This window comes from Schistocerca cancellata, chromosome 1, assembly GCF_023864275.1.
Source record: "Schistocerca cancellata isolate TAMUIC-IGC-003103 chromosome 1, iqSchCanc2.1, whole genome shotgun sequence".
Lineage (NCBI taxonomy): Eukaryota > Metazoa > Arthropoda > Insecta > Orthoptera > Acrididae > Schistocerca > Schistocerca cancellata.
The window spans coordinates 302,931,337-302,951,070 of record NC_064626.1 but is presented as its reverse complement, the minus strand read 5'-3'; the positions used below and the strand labels follow the sequence as shown (position 1 = coordinate 302,951,070).

General features: G+C 44.1%; 1 protein-coding gene across 1 annotated transcript in view; it reads right to left on the bottom strand.

The window, feature by feature from the left end:
* Positions 1-624: 624 nt before the first annotated feature.
* Positions 625-19,734, bottom strand: part of LOC126172322 (phenylalanine--tRNA ligase alpha subunit) — a 147,206-nt gene continuing 128,096 nt past the window's right edge. Inside the window, exon 10 of the mRNA XM_049920870.1 lies at positions 625-2,084. Within this exon, the coding sequence (XP_049776827.1) occupies positions 1,304-2,084 (781 nt within the window). The 3' untranslated portion in view covers positions 625-1,303. The remainder of the gene's footprint in view (positions 2,085-19,734) is intronic.

The following is a 19,734-nucleotide window of genomic DNA, read 5'->3' as shown; positions in this document are numbered from 1 at the left end:
CAGTATTCATCAGAGAGCAAAAAATGTGAAAGAAATAATTGCAAAACACTGCAAAATATTCTTTGTGCATTCACAGTTGTAACAATGGAAGAAAATGATGAGAGCTGTTCACAAAATAAACATTTTCCACATGAATTGTTATCATCTACCTAGAGATATGAAAATATGTCATTTATTAATGGTATGACATTATCACTTAAAAGTAGAGAGACATTAAATTAGGAATATGAAGAGCCCAATGGCATTTTCTATGAGATTTAACTACGTGACAAGTGTGGGAAGCCTACATTCAAAAATAGGGCAGATCCACAGCAAGCACAAAGTAAAAGTAATTTGTTGCCATCAACCAAAGAAAGCAGCATTCTTTGGTTCTGTTACAGATGATTTGATGCTCAAGATGGCTGGGGTTTACAAGAGGCCCTGCAAGTGTGGCTCTCAGACATCAGACAAGACTATTTGTATAGTCATGAAAGATGCCTGGAAGACCTTAAGTACACCTGGCTCTTACACCCCAATATATCAGCTGTGGCATGCATTGTCATTTGTCACTCTATTCTACACTGAAGAAACTCCAGCACAGACTTCATGTTTTTGGGGACTCAGTGGAATAAGAAGCAGTTGAAATTCATTTGCTGAATAATTTAATCAACATAGATTGTGGTTACAGTTTGGACATGTCATGGAATCTGGTGCTTTCTTTAATAAACTTGTAAAGACCTCTTCACAGTACAGCTCATGGGTGTATGAACCACTTAATCATACATTCATTTCAAGTATATGTGTACTTCTTTGCCACTGATCGTCTCTAATGCTTGTGTTTCTGTGTCCACTTGCACAGTGGCATGGTCTGCAGACATAAAAGGATGGAGCAAGTGCTGTAGCATCAGTCTTTCAGACCAAGAAGTGGAATTTATGCAGCTGCACACCCGAAATATAATGGAGCAGTCACAAATACAGGATTCATAACATCATTAAGTGATGGCCATGCACATAATTACTTGGTCTTTTGAAATGTCGTAAGGCTTTGTAAACAAAGTCCATAACTAAACAAAATCTTCTGTATTACTGCATTAATTACAAACCTCTATTCACTGATACAAAGAAATTATACGTAGAAAACAAAACTAAGAGACAATCAGCAATTCCTTTATCAGTTAATACAAAACACTCAAGTAAGTCTATATATAATTTCATTACAGATGGTAAGTAATAATAAAATGTTAACGTAGACAACTTTCAGTCTTATAGAAAAATGTTTGACAATGTTCATCAATATGACTGGTTTTACATTCTTACATCGATGTTACAAAACTGAGATATTATCGATTCTTTTTATGAATTTGTTAACATTAACTGAAACTTTCTGCACTGATCTGTTCATTTGCTTCAGAAATGACCACAGACATATGTCAGCTAATGTTAGTTCATTTCCTACAACCCAATTGTATTTTGACAAATGTATTTCAACAGTATTCTCTAAGCCAGCAATATTAATCTGTCTTGAACATAAATCAATTTTATCTAGCCATTCGTCAATTTCTGATGCACACACTGTACCACACTTTTCATATAAACAAACTGGATCTTTTGCCTCAATCAAACGACTGAAGTATCTTGCTATATTAACTTCACCAAATATTTCTTTTCCTGTTTTATTAAATAATAGAACTGGATATGGCACATCTTTCCACAGGAATGTAATATTAGGACAGCTATTTAAGTTATTCTTCCTTTGAACAGAATTGAAGAGCTTTAGACATTGTGAGAAATTCACATCTGTCTCAACATTTACATCAAAAGTGAATAATTTGTTAAGATATTTCAACAAGAAGTGAAATGAAAACAGAGGAAACTGAGGGTTGCAAATTATTTTCATATCAAAAAGCCCCTCAAAATTAGACATGGACACGTTACAATATTTTTCATTGGGGATGCATACTCCATCCTGCTTTGGGCCATTTGTTATTACATCAGTGTTGTGAGAAAGTCGACTAACTTGTTGCTGAAGTTTCTCTAATTTTGAATGAACTGAATTCCACATATTTATAATATCACTGAGGGTTATTTCCATATGAGATTTGTTCCTGAAACAAAAATGATAAGAAAATGCTGCGTGTATGGCAAAATACAGAAACTCTATAAATATTTTAGCAGAGTACTGCACATTATGTTCAGATGTGAATTTAAAAAAGACAAAAGAAACAGAGAAATGATATTTTTACAATGACAAATCTCCATTCATAACACAAAAATGCATTTTACACAGTCTTTACAAAAAGCTTTCAGACTGAATTTCTCATAAACAAAAAGTATGTGCTATCTTGAAAGGCTTGTAAGTTTTCATGATGAATCTATCTTTTAATTACCATTTGTTCCACTGACATAACAAATGAACATACGGCATTTCATAGTCAATGTTTCCAATACAGAAAAATAAACCATTAAGTTACATTTGACACAAAGACTATAGATCACAAACACAGTAAGCAACGAAACAGGCATAAAATGATTATTTTATTTCATCTGAAGGTATATGAGTGGTAATGTTTATCAGCTGAGTAGGGTATCTGTGTTGTTCGTATTTGCGAGATTGCATACTTAGCCTAGGAAAAATAGCAATACCCAAACTACGAAAAGGGGCAGTAGCCAAACTACGAAAAGGGGCAGTAGCCAAACTACGAAAAGGGGCAGTAGCCAAACTACGAAAAGGGGCAGTAGCCAAACTACGAAAAGGGGCAGTAGCCAAACTACGAAAAGGGGCAGTAGCCAAACTACAAAAAGGGGCAGTAGCCAAACTACAAAAAGGGGCAGTAGCCAAACTAGGAAAAAGGGCAGTAGCCAAACTAGGAAAAAGGGCAGTAGCCAAACTAGGAAAAAGGGCAGTAGCCAAACTAGGAAAAAGGGCAGTAGCCAAACTAGGAAAAAGGGCAGTAGCCAAACTAGGAAAAAGGGCAGTAGCCAAACTAGGAAAAAGAGCAGTAGCCAAACTAGGAAAAAGAGCAGTAGCCAAACTAGGAAAAAGAGCAGTAGCCAAACTAGGAAAAAAGAGCAGTAGCCAAACTAGGAAAAAAGAGCAGTAGCCAAACTAGGAAAAAGAACAGCAGCACAAAGGCAAGTAACTTCTCTGTAAGTGACATGTTATATTATAAATGTAAGAGTATTATTACAATGAAAGTGCACAACATGCCTCACAATGTTCTTGGAATGTGAGCAATTTACGTAAAGCATATCTCAGACATTATTTTCAAACAGAGATGGCTCCAAGTAACAGTAATACATAACTTAAATAAAACTAGTGACCTGCCCTAGTATTGCAGAGGTAGCGCTCAGTATCTATGGCCACGTGATTTTTCTGGCATAGTGGTACTTTTGTTTACAGGAGTAGAGTTACGAGTAAAACTCTGAGAACAGTAGGTAAATGAATATCACCACCCTCATAAATTAAACTATTTAAGCACACATACCAGACGTTAGCGTATTGCAGTGTGGAAAAGTGCGAGAAGACTGCCAGACCACAACCCATTAACAATGCGAGCCCACATCAGAGGCCTTCACAGCTTCTCATTTGTCACCTGGGAGGTTGCGACAGTCAGCTGCAAGTATCATTGCAGGAGACTGCATGTATATACATACAGATTCTGGAAATAATAAGTGCATGTGGCTCAATATCCTGGTGCAAGTCTTTCGGTTAGACATCACTTTGGCAACTTCTTCTTCCCAACGAGTTAAACAAATGGGAAAATGTGAAGTATCATGGAATCTGATACATTTCCTTTCTTGTGAATTTCCTCGTCTCTGACAAATGATTGGCAGGTTATAAAACAGATATAAAAATCCATGGTCTGAGGAAGATTCGATCCTGTGACTTTTCAGTTCTGGGACACATGCTTGGTCACCAGGCCCAACTCGAATTCTGCTCAAGGTTCACTACTGTATGGAGTTTCTGCACCTGTACTGCCAAGTGGCAATGCCATCACTTTCAAAGCGGCAGTCAATTTTAATTCATCATACTTCAGCCAATTTCCACAGAATATGAGGTCTGTTCAAAAAATTTAGAAACATTCGAAATGGTGTGTTGGAGCGAAATGCAGTTGGCATCCCTGCACACGCCTGTGTTTAATGTGTAACTTCCAAAAGTCTCATTGTCGTATTTCTGTTAGTTTTTGTACAGGGATGTACTGAGTATAACATTATGCTGCACAATTTGCAAATTTCAAGATGGTAGAATTAGAGGAGCGACACATCAGTATTAAATTTTGTGTGAAACTCAAGAAAACCTTTACAGAGACACATCAAATGATGCAGGAAACCCACCATGATGAGTGCTTACGCAGTGCTGTCTTAACAATGGTTCATACAGTTTAAAAATGGCCAGACTGAAGTTAAAGATGGCCCTCGTTAAGGATGCCCTTCGATGTCGGAAACGTCAATGAAGCTGTGTGTGCCAATCAAAGACTGACTGACTGAGAGATTGCAGAAGAATGTAACACTTCAGTACGATCATGTTATGAAATCCTGACACAGCATCTTGGAATGCACAGTGTTATAGCCAAGTTCGTGCCATTGCATGAGTCAAGACCAGAAAGATCTTTGCCTTGCAATCTGTGAAGAGCCTCATCCTCCACTCTCTCCAGACCTGACCCCTGTGGACTTTTTTATTTACAAAGATGAAAACCCCATTGAAAGGACAAAGATTTGTAATGATAGACAAGATAAAAGAAAATTCACAGATGGCATTTCGTACAATCCAGCAAGAGGCGTACTGAGACTGCTTCTGGAAGTAGAAACAGCACTGGGAGTGGTGCATCAACTGTGGAGGAGAGTATGCACAATAAGTAAAAGGTAAGTGTAGAAAAATTTTACACACACACACACACACACACACACACACACACACACACACACACACACACACACACAGAGAGAGAGAGAGAGAGAGAGAGAGAGAGATATCTATATATATTTACTGAGTTATGACACCATAAACTGTCATCAGGTGTCAAGAAATAAATGACGAACTCTGTTTTTATGAGTCAACAGGAAGCCGAAATTAAGCACAGGTGATTTCAAAAGAATTAGGAAATATGTAATGTGTAGTTTCAAAGACCCATAGCATGCTTATTCAGAAACAGTTTACCAAAATTAAAGGCATCCAATTCAGAGAATGGAATTGCTAGAACAACATCCAAGATTAGAATTTTAACATTCTAACATCCAGCATGATGTTCATGGAGGAGTCAAACTGCCATAAAGTAAAAGAAGAGATCAGGTTTAAAATCAAATATATGAACTCAGGAATGTTAATTCTCTCCAAATTTATCTACAGCTATTTGTACATGGAATACAGGCAGCACTTTTACCGTCTGCGAAGTACACATTGATATACTGAACTGAATCCTTTCACCATAATTATGCCCAGGTGATATATGAAATACTAAGTCTAAAATAACTTCACCATTGCTGAGAACATAAGAATACTTCATGAAATGTACAAAATAAAAGTAATGAAAATGGGACGAGTTATATTGTAGAGCATTTTCAGCAACTGGATTTTGGGTCTCCCCAGGGTGGGCACCGCTTCTGTATACATTCTATTGGTCAGGCTGTTGGGTGGTGGTCATTGCATTGTAGAAAGCAATGCAGTGAACATGTCAGCTGGTAAATACTGTGAGTGGTTTCACATGTGGCCTTACCTTCAGTGTTGTACATTTTATCAGCACTGGGTATGGATCAGGTCAGGCTGGTAGCCACAATGTTAGCCTACACCATCATACTGCCAGTACACATCACTAACTCAAGACATTTCTCCAACATGCCATTGTTAAATCCCTACTTAATAAAGGTCATAAGAGAGAGATGTCCATAACTACCAACATGTTTCACAGCTGACATCATTTTCCAAACTTTTTGAGGAGTTGATGTATTCTAGAACAGTATCTCACCTTAGCAATAATAATATCCTCAGCAAAAACATAGTTTGTGTTTCAGAAGAGTTGCCCTACTGAAATCCATTTAAATTTTCACTCACCAAATTTTACAAGCATTAAATAATAAATCGTGCTGGTTGCTATCTTCTGCAACCTAAGATCATGAATCACATTTATTTTTCTAGATAAATTAAAGTTTTATCAGCTTGCTGGTGTAGCCAACCAATGGATAATATCATGTCTAACCAAAATAATGCAGAAAGCAGTACTTAGTATCAACCAATTTCATCCAGGAACATTAATCTAAAGGGAGAAATCATGTATGAGGTTCCCCAATGCTCATTCTTAGGTCCATTATTGTTCCTCACAAATGTACATGATCTTCCTCTAATATAGGCGTACACAAGCAGAATTAGAGCTCTTGGTAGATGATTCTAGTACTGAAGTCAATCCAAGAATGCACACAGCAACAGAAGAAATAGTAAAGAAAGTTCTTAAAAATGTCATTGACTGATTTTCTGTGAATGGCTTCACGCCAATGTCTGGGAAACTTGCCCTCTACCCTTGTACGTATTAAGCAGAAAGTGCTTGCCTGCAACAGAAAGGTGCTGCAACATGTGAATGTCAACAGTGTCTGGATAGTAAAGGTGGCATTGTAACACACATGATTCAGAGGAGAGAAAGGTATTGTCAGAGTCTCCTCCACTTGTTTCCAATGGGGAAAGGTAGGGTGACAGGGGAAGGAGCACGAAATTTTTGTAAAATGGCAATCCAAAATGTTGGAGATTGCAATAGGGTCCATGATGACATCGTATGCTACTGTCAGGCCGGAAACTGGGGAATGGATCTTGGTCCCTGAGAGCTGTCGGAGGTTGGCCCACATAACGGAACAGGGGCTGGAACTGTTAAAAGAACTAGTGAACAAAATCCAGCTATCTTTTTTGTTATCCCAAAGAACATGATGACACTGTGCACATGTCTGTTTATAATGAATGCAGTTTGCCATCTTAGGATAACATTTAAAAATGCAGAGAACATGTCTACGCATGCGAATTGCGTCATGGCACGCCTCAGTCCACTAAGAGACTGGGCCATGGCGTGGTAAAGAGGAAGTGTGAAGAACAGAACATTCTGTAGCAGTAAGGATATTGCTTGTAAGATATTCCACCTGGTTATCACAGCTGGGGAAATGGTGTTCATTGAAGGTCGCTAGGGAAGAGTAAAGCCTCCAGTTGGCCTTAGTAAGCTGCTATTTGCGTGTGCCCGGAGGTGGGATAGGAGTCAGCAAATGGATAGCTCACAGGAAATGGTCACTCGAATAGGTGGCAGAAAGAAGAGATCACTGAAGATGATGGGCAAGATGAGTAGTGCAGAAGGATAGGTCCAAATAGGAATAGGTGTGCAAGGAGTCTGAAAGGAATGTAGGTGCTCCTGTGTTAAGGCTGAAAGGGTTAAATTGATTAAGAATGTCATCCAATACAGCACATCTCGGACAAGTTCTGGAGAACCCAAAATGGGACGGTGGGAGCAGAAATGGGTGAGACAGCTGCCCAATAAGCTGCAGGAAGCTGACCCGATGACATAGAATTATGGGGGCATGTAAATGGTACAAAGGGAAAATGTCAGGTAAGGAAGGAAAAGGCGAACTGCAACGGCTTGAAGGCAGGTAGCCAGGGAGATGGGTTGACTATGAACGTCAACCGGTGTGAGCAGTATGACTACCCCATGAGATGGAATGCCAACCTCGGGCGGAAGGTCAAAATGGACCACAAATAAATGCGAAAGCTCAAAGCAGTCGTGAGGATGCAATTTTGTTTCCTGAAGGCTGAGTACAAGTGGACACTGCAATACTAAAAGCAGCCGTAAATCCTCTTTGAGGGATCACAGGCCATGAACGTTCCATTGGCAGAGAGCCATGACGAGGAAAAAATGAAGTGGTGTCACCTCAGCGGCTGTCGAGGGCCAGCTTGGGAAAACTTGCTGCTACAGGGCACTGAGGCAGGAGGATCCTCCTCCATGAGGTCCACACAAGCATCGGCTTTCTTCTGCTGTCGGACTGTGGAGTCCAACGCCGAAAAATGGTTAGTGGTGCGCACCGGTGAAAGCCTGCTCATCAAAATACACACGACAATCTCAACAGAAAGCGGCATGGTCGCGACTGCAGTTGATACAGTATGGAGGAGGAGGTGGACAATCGTACTCGTGCACATCCCTACCACAGGTTACACATTTGGCCTGGTGTTGACAAGACATTCAAATGTGGTTGAAATGATGACACTGGTAGTGGTGCAGGAATGTATGGTCAGACTGTGAGAACCCCATAGCCTCCTTTGATCTTGGATGGAAGCATCACTCTATCAAAGGTGAGAAAAAGAGTGTGTATGGGCACTAAGGAGGCCTCTACCTTTTTCATCACCCGATGGATTGCAATGACAGCCTGATCAGATAGGTATGCTTGGATTTCGGCCTCAGTCTGATCATCGAGCAACCTAGTGTAAATTACACCACAGGAAGAATTCAGTGTTTGATGGGCCTTGACACAAACAGGATAGCCATGGAAAAGTGAAGCAGCAAGCAATTGTTGTGTTTACAAACCAGAAGTAATCTCCAAAAGCCAAGTGTCATTCCATAAACAAGAGCAGGATATCACGGGGCAACTGCATCAACACCTTCCTGAATAATAAATGAATTTACCATTGCGAAGGACTGACCTTCTACAGTAAGTGAAATGGAGGAACCGTGGTGCAGCTGGGAGAGTCTTTGAATCGTTAGCCTCATTCCGTTTATGTTTTGTAGATTCTGATTGTGAAGATGATTGGCTCATTGTGAGAAAATGCCCCACAGTTGCCAGCATCTCCGATTGCACACTTCTTCCAACTGGGGTCCTCCTTCACAAGGGTGCGCACACACCTTAGGTGATTGTTCATACTTCAGGTCACAACCTCCTGAACACCTGGCAGAGGAACCCCTCTCTAGGCCTGGCCTGTACAAAGGGGTTTGTGCAAATCTTGCCTGTTGACCCAGGCTGGTAATTTCATGTTACCCAGTCACCTGTTATGCGTCAAACGCATGGGGCTGCCTTCAGGGAGCGCATAGGGAGGAAGGAGAAAAAAGAGGAGCCTCAAACGCTGAAGCAGAGGACGGATAGGAGAAGGTGAATGAGGAAAGAAGAACAGTGGTGAGATCAGCTACGGACAGTGCAGAAAATTCCCAAAAACACCCCAGACATATTCCCCAAGCGAGGGGAAAAAGAACAGCAAGAGGATAGACATGCAACACGGAAGGGAAAAGATGCTGCAAAGGCTGGGGCCCCATGATAGATTTTTCCCCCGAATGAGCAAAAATCTTTAGCACTAACATCAAAATCTTTTGAAATGAACTGTTTTTAGATGGAGAAAGCAAGCCCAATGGTATGTGTGTTCCACTAACACCACTGTTGTTATTTTATTTCAATAAAACAAAACACATTTGCAACAAAAATACACATTTCCTTGGAGTCACAAGACAGATTTAAAATACCTTCACTGACTTCAGAAATAACATTAGATAAAAGTAGGCCCCTTGAAAGAAGTGTACAAGGCAGAGAAGAGTTGGTTGTGTATGGGTGACGACTAATAAAATGTTGGTTCCACTACATTCATTATTGTCGGTTATTAGTCATTGTGTTATGTCTATTAGTTTACAGATATTGTGTGATTTTTCTTGTGTGACCAGCTATTCACATGTCACAGACACCATGTCGATGAAATAAGGTCAATGAGATTTTTCCATGATTTTTTCAAAATTTCCTGATATTTCCCTGATTTCCCTGACACATCTGAAATTCCCTTATTTCCAGAACTTGTGGCAACCATGGATATCTTCAATTACTGTGCTCGTAATTCAGAGTTTTATAAAGTCACCTGTGGCTACAAGGAAAGAGCTAACAGTATCAGATATAAAGAGCAGTTATTAGGAAAAAGTGTAATAATTGCATAGCTCATCTTTTGAATATCATTTGCTAATCGCAGGCCACAAACCAAACGGAGTTGATGAATTACTATCCTCCATAAAAAAATTGAAAGGTAGCAGGCTTGATATTCTTAAAGAACTGGAAATTTTTAAGCATATGTCTGTTATTGATGTCCTCATTCTCAATCAACAGCAAAAATTGTAAAATAAAAATTTCTTTAATTGCTCTAAACCACTATTTGCAACAATTTGACATACTGCCATATTTTGGCTGAAGTATTGTTCTAGGTGCTTGGAAAAATTTCAAATTACAGAGAGCTTCAATTTATCGAGTGTCAAAAAAATGGAGAGTTGATTGAATAGGAAAAATCTCTGTTCAAAAATGTTATTTTCTTGGAAACACAAGACTGCACAAATAGTAGAAAACCCTCAAAAAATCCTGTAATACAATCCTGTAGTACTGACAAATCTTTGTAGTTAATGATATTTTTCAATCATAAGTTTTTGTTCATTAAAAAATGTGGGTTCAGTTTTCATGCCAATTCTACATACTTGAAAGTAGTAGTGTTAGTAATGTTTAAGGAATATATTAATTAAACAACACTGCTTTAGTGCACAATATGAATTAGTGTTGCCTGTATGTCCTGTCATCATTAAAAGTGTAGTTACTCTCAATTTTAACATTTTGAGACTAACTAATAAAAAATTACCTACAAATGTCTTGAAATAATCATCCTGAACAATGACACAGTTACCTCCAAAGCCTCAGTTGAATTCAGTTCGGAACTGCCTTTAAGATCCGAGGAACCAGTGTCAGCTAGCATTTGTCGAAACAGACTAGACTCTGTGGAGACTAGGTAAGTCATGACCCAAGATTTTCAAAAGTAATGAACAATGTGAACAGTAAGTGGATTTTCATGTTAAATGGGTTGTTAAAATAAAATCACACTAACTATACTTTAAATTTATGAAGTGTTGCCATTTTTACTGAAAATTCTTGTGGTTTGGTGCAGCTCTCCATGCTATCCTTTCCTGCGCAAGCTTTATGATATCGAAATAAGTACTGCAACCTACATCCTGAATCTGCTTACTGTATTCATCTCTTGGTCTCTCACTACGATTTTTACCCACCACACATGCAGTTCTCAAATATCATTTTTCTCTTTTTAATTATTTTTACTGTATTCCACAGCTGTTATGCTTTTTCATTTTATAGCATTAACTGTATAAAGGAAAGTCTTCCTTTCCTTCTCATCCCATCCGGTAAGTCTCCCCTGATGGATTCTTTTAATTATGATGGATGGCTACACCTTGATAGTATAAAAAGAAAGAGAAGGAAAAATACTTGTCGAATATGTGCTGGAGGAAGCTTATGGAAGATGGAATGTTGTATATGTGGTAGATGCAAGGAGACACAGGAAGGTTTCGGATACATCATAGAATGAATAAACAGAGATTTAGAAGCATTTCCAAGAGCAGACCATAACATAATTATGAACTGCAGATTAAAACTGAAAAAATTGCAGAAAGGTTAGGTGTTAGAGACAGGACCTCAATAAACTGAAAGAAATAGATATTTTGGAGAGTTACAAAGAGAGCATTAGGCAACAGGTGACAGAAAGAGCAGACAGGAATACAATAGAAGGTAAATGGGTAGTTCTGAGAGACGAAACAGAGAAGGCAGAGGATCAAATAGGCAAAAAGATATGATTCAGTAGAAAATTTTTGATAACATACATTTTAGTGAATATAACTGATGAAAGAAAATATACAAAGGCAGCAAAAGAAGATGACAAAAGGGCATAGAGATATATAAAAACGGAAATTAACAGAAAGTTCAACATAGCATTGCAGGAATGGATAGAGCAGAAATGCAAAATTGTAGAAGAATGTGTACTTATGGAACAGGTAGATACCACTTATAGCTTTACGTTTTTTTATGTAAGTTATATGAGATGGCAAAAGTATGCTCATACTTCAAGAAGACTATAATAATCCCCATAGTCATGGTTGCAAACTACTAACACAAATTATTTAAAGAAGAATGAAAAGAGTGGTAGAAGCCAACCTTTCAGACAATTAGTTTGAGTTCCAAAGAAATGTATGAACAGGCAAGACAATATTGACCATACAATGTATCTTAGAATACTGACTGAGTAAATGCAAACTTACTGTTATAATACTTGATGATTTAGAGACTGTGGAATTGAATACACTCTTTGAAATTCAGAAGGGAGTAGGGACAAAATAAAGGAGGTGAATGATTCACCAATCACACTGAAAAGATCCAAGAGACCACGAGAAATGAAAGGTTAGACATTTACTAATGTCATTTTAATTCTATCAGAGATGGCAAAGTACTTGAAAGATCAACTGAATGCAACATGCAGCGACACACGCACACACACACACACACACACACACACACACACACACACACACACACACACACACAACGGGGTAAGGGAAGGAGTAAAGTAAAATTAAGTTGGGTAACACTCATGAAATTAGATCAGGAAATGAGACACTAAAATTGGTAGACAATGTTTGCAATTTGGGCAGAAAGGTAACTGATAAACACTGAATATTAGATGGCTAGATCAAATAATTACTGAAGAATTACTGAATCAAACTGCAATGACAAGAAGTATACAGTACAACTAGACTAAAAGATGGGGTCTGTTGATAGGACACATTATGAGGCATCAAGGAATTATCGGTTTCATTGCAATAGATATGCAGAGGATAAATTACAATGGGCAGTTACATGAAACCAGTCTTTGGACTGTTGACTACAAATCACAACATGTGGCAGGTTGTTACTATAGATCATACTGATATGGTCAAAAGCTTTTTCAAAATATATGATTCCATGCTATTTCCTAATCATTAGTCATCTGCCTCATTTTGTAATTTAAACTACGGTTTGCAAATGGTCCAGTGTGAAATATCCTTATTTATAGCTAACTTAATACTTTAATGTAAATGGGCAGATAAAAAAAATCTACTCACCAAGTGGCTGCAGGGGAACACACAAACAAAATGATTGACCTTTCACAAGCTTTCAGAGCCAGTGGCTCCTCCTCCTGGTGATAGAGTTAAAGGGGAAGGAAGAGGGGTGAAGGAAAATGACTGGAGAGATTTAGGGAAAGAGGTACAGTTTAGTTTTTTTTTTTTTTTTTTTTTTTGTTTGGGTTTAAGGGCGCTCAACTGCTGAGGTCATTAGCGCCCAGTCACTGTGGTTAAAGCACATGGAATCTGGTAAAACTCAAGGGGATGGAGGGGACACAAGAAGGACCTGACAAAGATGCAGACATAAGTAAAAAGATTAAATGTCTTTGGACAAGCCAGTTAAAGTTATAAAACGCAGAATACGAGCAGCTGCTCGAGCGTCAGCGTCAGCTAAAACATCCGGTAAAGTAGATGGCAGGGACAGGACAACACGAAATTGACTAAAACGGGGACACGACAATAAAACATGGCGCACTGTTAATACCTGACCACAAGGGCACTGCGGGGCTGGGTCACCGGAGAGCAGGTAGCGGTGGCTAAACCGGCAATGCCCAATCCGCAACCTGGTCAGAAGGACCTCCTCGCGCCGAGATGGTCGGGAGGATGTTGTCCAAGCAGTTGGTAGCGGTTTCACTGCCCGGAGCTTGTTTCCTTGGAGGGATGACCAAGCATCCCACCACAACGACACAAGCCTCTTACAGACAGCCCCACGAACGTCGGATGACGGGACACAATGGGAGGCTGGCCGAGGCAAGAGGACTGCAGCCTTGGCCGCAGCATCTGCAGCCTCATTCCCAGGCACTCCCACATGTCCGGGAACCCACAGAAAGCTGACAGAACCACCGTTATCAGCGAAATAGTGGAGGGACTGCTGTATCCGTTGAATCAAGGGATGGACCGGATAGGGAGCTCCAAGGCTCTGAAGAGCACTGAGTGAGTCAGAGCAGAGTACATATGATGAATGGTGGTGGCGGCGGGCATACTGAACGGCCTGATGGAGAGCAAAAAGCTCGGCCGTAAAGCTGGAACATTGGTCGAGGAGCCGGTATTTAAATGTGGCGGCCCCGACGACAAAGGCACAGCCGACACCATCGTCAGTTTTGGAGCCATCGGTGTAAATAAAGGTGTGACCGGCAAGTCGAGCACGAAGTTCGGCAAACCGTGAGCAATACATTGCAGCCGGAGTACCATCCTTCGGGAGTGAGCTGAGGTCGAGATAAATATGAACCGGGGCCTGGAGCCAAGGTGGTGTCGGGCTCTCACCCTCTCTGAAGGTAGTAGGGAGGGCAAAATCCAATTGTCGAAGCAGGCGACGGAAGCGGACTCCGGGGGGCAGCAGGGCAGACACATACAACCCGTACTGACGGTCGAGAGAATCGGCGAAGAAGGACTTGTAAGAGGGGTGGTCGGGCATAGACGACAGCCGGCAGGCATACCGACACAGCAGTACGTCGCGCCGGTAGGTCAACGGTAACTCGGCAGCTTCAGCATAAAGACTCTCGACAGGACTAGTGTAGAAGGCTCCGGTCGCAAGACGTATCCCCCGATGGTGGATGGAGTTGAGCCGGCGTAAGAGGGACGGCCGAGCGGACGAGTAGACGAAGCTCCCATAATCCAGCTTCGATCGGACTATGGACCGATACAAGCGAAGCAGGACAGTGCGATCCACTCCCCAAGATGAACCGCTAAGAACTCTGAGGACATTAAGGGAACGTGTACAACGGGCCGCCAAATAAGAGACATGTGGAGACCAACACAGTTTCCTGTCCAACGTGAGCCCTAGAAACTTAGTTGTGTCCACGAATGGGAGAACAACGGGACCGAGATGTAAGGATGGCGGAAGGAACGCTTTATATCGCCAAAAGTTGATACAAACCGTCTTTTCTTCAGAGAACCGGAAGCCATTTGCCACGCTCCATGAGTAGAGGCTGTCTAGACAACGCTGAAGGCAGCGCTCCAGGAGGCATGTTCTCTGGGCACTGCAGTAGATCGCGAAGTCATCGACAAAGAGAGAGCCTGAGACATTAGATGGAATGCAATCCATAATTGGATTGATCGCGATGGCAAAAAGGGCTACACTCAAGACGGAGCCCTGAGGCACTCCGTTCTCCTGGAGGAAGACGTCGGACAATACGGAGCCCACACGTACCCTAAACTTTCGATCCGTTAAAAAGGAATCAATAAAAAGGGGCAGGCGACCGCGTAGGCCCCACCTGTGCATAGTGCGGAGGATACCTCCTCTCCAACAGGTGTCATAAGCCTTCTCCAAGTCGAAGAACACGGCTACCGTTTGGCGCCGTCGCAAAAAGTTGTTCATGATGAATGTTGACAAGGTCACGAGGTGGTCAACAGCGGAGCGGCGGCGACGAAAGCCGCATTGGACATTAGTAAGTAGCCGTCGAGATTCAAGAATCCAGACTAACCGAGCATTAACCATGCGCTCCATCACCTTACAGACACAGCTTGTAAGAGAAATGGGGCGGTAACTAGAAGGAAGGTGTCTATCCTTCCCGGGTTTGGGTATAGGAACAACAACGGCGTCACGCCAACGCATGGGGACATGACCTTCGGTCCAGACGCGATTGTAGGTACGGAGAAGGAAGCTTTTGCCCGCCGGAGAAAGGTGTGCCAGCATCTGAACGTGAATGTCATCCGGCCCCGGAGCAGAGGACCGGGACAGTGCAAGCGCACGTTCGAGTTCCCGCATAGTAAAGGGGGCATTATAGGTTTCCAGATTCAGCGAGTGGAAGGAAGGTCGCCGAGCCTCTTCTGCCTCTTTCCTGGGAAGGAAGGCAGGATGGTAATGGGCGGAGCTTGAAACCTCCTCGAAAAAGCGGCCAAAGGCGTTGGAGACAGCCACCGGATCAACAAGGACCGCATTACCTGAGGTCAGGCCAGGTACCGAGGAGTGGGCCTTAATGCCCGACAGCCGGCGCAGGCTACCCCAAACGACGGAAGAGGGAGTAAAACTGTTCAAGGAGCCGGTGAAAGAGGCCCAACAAGCTTGTTTGCTGTCTTTGATGACTCTACGGCATTGCGCTCGGAGTCGTTTGTATTCAATACAATTCGCCAGCGTAGGATGGCGGCGAAAGGTGCGTAAAGCACGGCGTCGAGCACGGATAGCGTCCCTACAAGCCTCGTTCCACCAGGGGACGGAAACGCGACGTGAAGAAGTAGTACGAGGAATGGAACGTTCGGCAGCATGGATGATAACAGCCGTGAGGTATTCGACCTGACTGTCACAACTGGGAAAATCGTGGTCCGGAAAGGTCGCCAGGGATGAGTAAAGTCCCCAGTCAGCTTTCAGTATGTTCCAGCTCGAAGGACGTGGGGATGGGGTGTGGTGCAGGAGACGAACGACACAGGGGAAGTGGTCGCTCGAATAGGTGTCAGAAAGGACATACCACTCGAACCGACGGGCAAGAGTGGTAGAACATATCGAGAGGTCCAAGTGGGAGAAGGTATGAGTGGAGTCCGAGAGGAAAGTCGGGGCGCCGGTATTGAGGCAGACAAGATTGAGATGGTTTAAGACATCTGCCAAGAGTGAGCCTCTTGGACAGGATGCAGGAGAGCCCCAAAGGGGATGATGGGCATTGAAGTCGCCAAACAATAAAAACGGCGGGGGAAGCTGAATGATCAGGTGCATCATGTCAGCCCGACTAACGGCAGACGACGGTGGAGTGTAGATGGTACAAACTGAAAAAGTAAAAGCAGAAAGAGTAATGCGGACAGCTATTGCTTGAAGTGGGGTGGTCAATGGGATGGGATGGTAATAGACGTCGTCCCGAATGAGCAACATGACCCCACCATGAGCTGGGACACCGTCCACAGGGGTAAGGTCATACCGCTCCGAGGTATAGTGGGTAAAGGCAATACGGTCAGTCGGGCGCAACTTGGTTTCCTGGAGTCCAAGGACGAGCGGACAGTGCAGGCGGAGGAGCAGTTGTAATTCCTCCCGATGAGATCGAATACCTCTTATGTTCCAATGAAACAACGCCATCGCTAGTCAAAAAGTTGGGGGAACGAGACGGGGGAAGAGCTGGTCACCTCGACGGCCGCGGAGGGCCAGGTTGCGAGGGAACAACGCTACAACCGACGGGAGGCGGATCCGGTTCCATCGACTCGTCGCCAGCTGCGGCCGCTGTCCCTGGTTGTGTAGGAGGGGCAGCATCATTTGCCGACGAAAGGCCAGCTGAGCGCCTGGCAGCAGAGCGTCCCGGCGAAACTGAGGACGGCCGGGAGCGGCGACTCACGGATGGAGCGTCAGTCGAAACGCGCCGGGGTGGAGAGGGGGACAGAGACTTCTTCTTGGAGGCCTTCTTGGAAGGCCGAGGAGGCACAGTGATGGTGGGCTGGACCCGAAGAAGGTCCTCACGCGCGGGGTCCGTTTTGGAACGCCGGACCTCGGAAGCCGGGGTCCGGAACGTGTCCCCGATGGACGCCTGAGAAGAGGATCGCTTCTCAGGTGGCGTGTGGGGAGAAGGAGGAGGAAGGATGGCCCCTGGGGCAGAGGGGGTGGGGGCCACGGGGGAGGAGGATTTGGAATGGAGGGATTTGGGAGGCGGAGGCAGAGCCCCCTGATGGGCGGAGGAGGTGGAGGGGGGACAGGAGAGGGGTGAGGATACCGCGGAAGGAGTGGACACAACTGAGGCAAATGAAGTGGTCAATGGCACGGGATGGAGGCGGTCGTACTTCTTCCTGGCCTCAGAATAAGACAGCCGATCCAAAGTTTTGATTTCTTGTATCTTCTTCTCCTTCTGATATGCGGGGCAGTCTGAGGATCTAGGCGAATGGACGCCAGGACAATTAACGCACCGAGGTGGTGGGGTGCATGTATGTTCCTCACGAAGAGGACGGCCACAATCGCCACAGAGGGGCTCAGCCTCACACCGTGACGACATGTGCCCAAAGCGCAAACACCTAAAACAGCGCATAGGAGGCGGAACGTAGGGTCGCACGTCACACCGGTAGCACATTACCTTTACCTTCTCCGGGAGAACGTCCCCCTCGAAGGCGAGGATAAAGGCCCCAGTGTCGACGCGACGGTCTTTGGGGCCGCGCTGGACTCGCCGGACGAAATGCACGCCTCGGCGCTCCAGGTTGGCCCTGAGCTCCTCATCAGATTGTAGCAGGAGGTCACGATGAAAAATAACCCCCTGCGTCCTATTGAGTGCCAGATGTGGGACAATGGAGACTGGGATGTCCCCTAGGCGGTCGCACGCCTGGAGCGCCGCCGACTGTGTGGCGGACGTGGTCTTGATAAGTACGGACCCTGAACGCATCTTGCTGAGAGCCTCGATTTCCCCGAAGATGTCCTCAATGTGCTGAACAAAGAACATGGGCTTGGAGGTGGCGAATGTCCCCCCATCAGTTCGAGAACAGACCAAATAGCGGGGGAAGTACTTCGCTCCAAGCCGGCGGGCCTGTCCCTCCTCCCATGGAGTGGCCAAGGGGGAAGGGGCAGGAGAACCAGAACCAGAAACGGTACTTTTTCTTTTGAAAGACTCGGTCGCAGAGCGACCCGATACGTGGTGACGTTTCATCTGCGAAACGTCCGCCCCGATACCACCCACTCCGACCAGGGGCTCTCCCCACGGGCGCCACCCAGCCGCAGCAAGGGCCACCTGGCAGGATGACCATTGCCGGGAGTCCTGATGCCCCAAGGAGACGGGCATCTACTCCTTGGCCGACGTGGGGAGGGTGCAGCTCAGGTATCGGCAGTACGATCCCTGTGTTGTCAGGGGGCTACAACCTAGAGGGTACATGACGACCCCACCACAACGGGATGGCTACCGTGCTGGATTTCTGGTGCCATGGAAAGTCCATCATGATCGCTGGTGCAGATGGAGACGCACTATGGGCGTAACTGGGACAACCCAAAAGGCGTTTAGGCCCAATTTGAGTAATAGTGGGTATGGTTACAACGCCGGTGCAATGCTGAGTGCCAAGGTCTGAGTGCACTTAGGACCAGTGGTACACCACGTAAGGTGTCCTTCCCCAAAAGGCTCGTACTTCTGTAGAAATTTAGAAAAATGGAGGTCAAACCCCAAGGGGGACCATCACATGGAAGGCCGAAACAGTTGAAACTCCTTTTAGTCGCCTCGTACGACAGGCAGGAATACCTCGGGCCTATTCTTACCCCGGACCCGCAGGGGGGGGGGGGGGGGGGGGGGTACAGTTTAGAAAAGCCACCCAGAACTCCGGAGCAGGGGAGACTTACCAGACGGGATGAGAAGGAAAGACAGACTGTTTGGGACAGCACTGGATGAGATTCAAAATCCTGAGAGCTTAAAGGTGGAAGACAGGGTAATATGCAAGACTGAGATTACTTCTAAAACATCATGCACAAGTTAATAAGAGTGAAAAGCTAAGTGCATTAGGTGCATTGTATATAACAGTGGCAAGAGGTGGGGGGTGGGGGGGGAGGAGCAAAAAATAGACAAGTCAGGTAATGAAAGATGTGGAAAACCAAAATGAATGGAGTGAAGAAAGGAATAGTTACTTTCTCTTACTAATGCTGATCCCTCCAAAAAAAACAACTTCAGAGCACACCACATGTCACCTAGTATTATCCTGGTCTTTAATGTGTCAGTCTGCTACTTCAACAAGACCATGACTTCCTAAAATCATGCCCTGAAATGAGATCCTTTCTGTCTGAGATTTTGCCCACCACATCTAAAATAACTTTTCAGCACCCTCCCAATCTCCGCAATATCCTTGTCAGACCCTATACTCCTTCTGCACTGGTCTCCCTACCCCATGGTTCCTAACCCTGTGATCATCCCCAGTGCAATACTTGCCCTATGCACCCTGCTACCACCAACTATTCCAGCCCTGTAAGTGG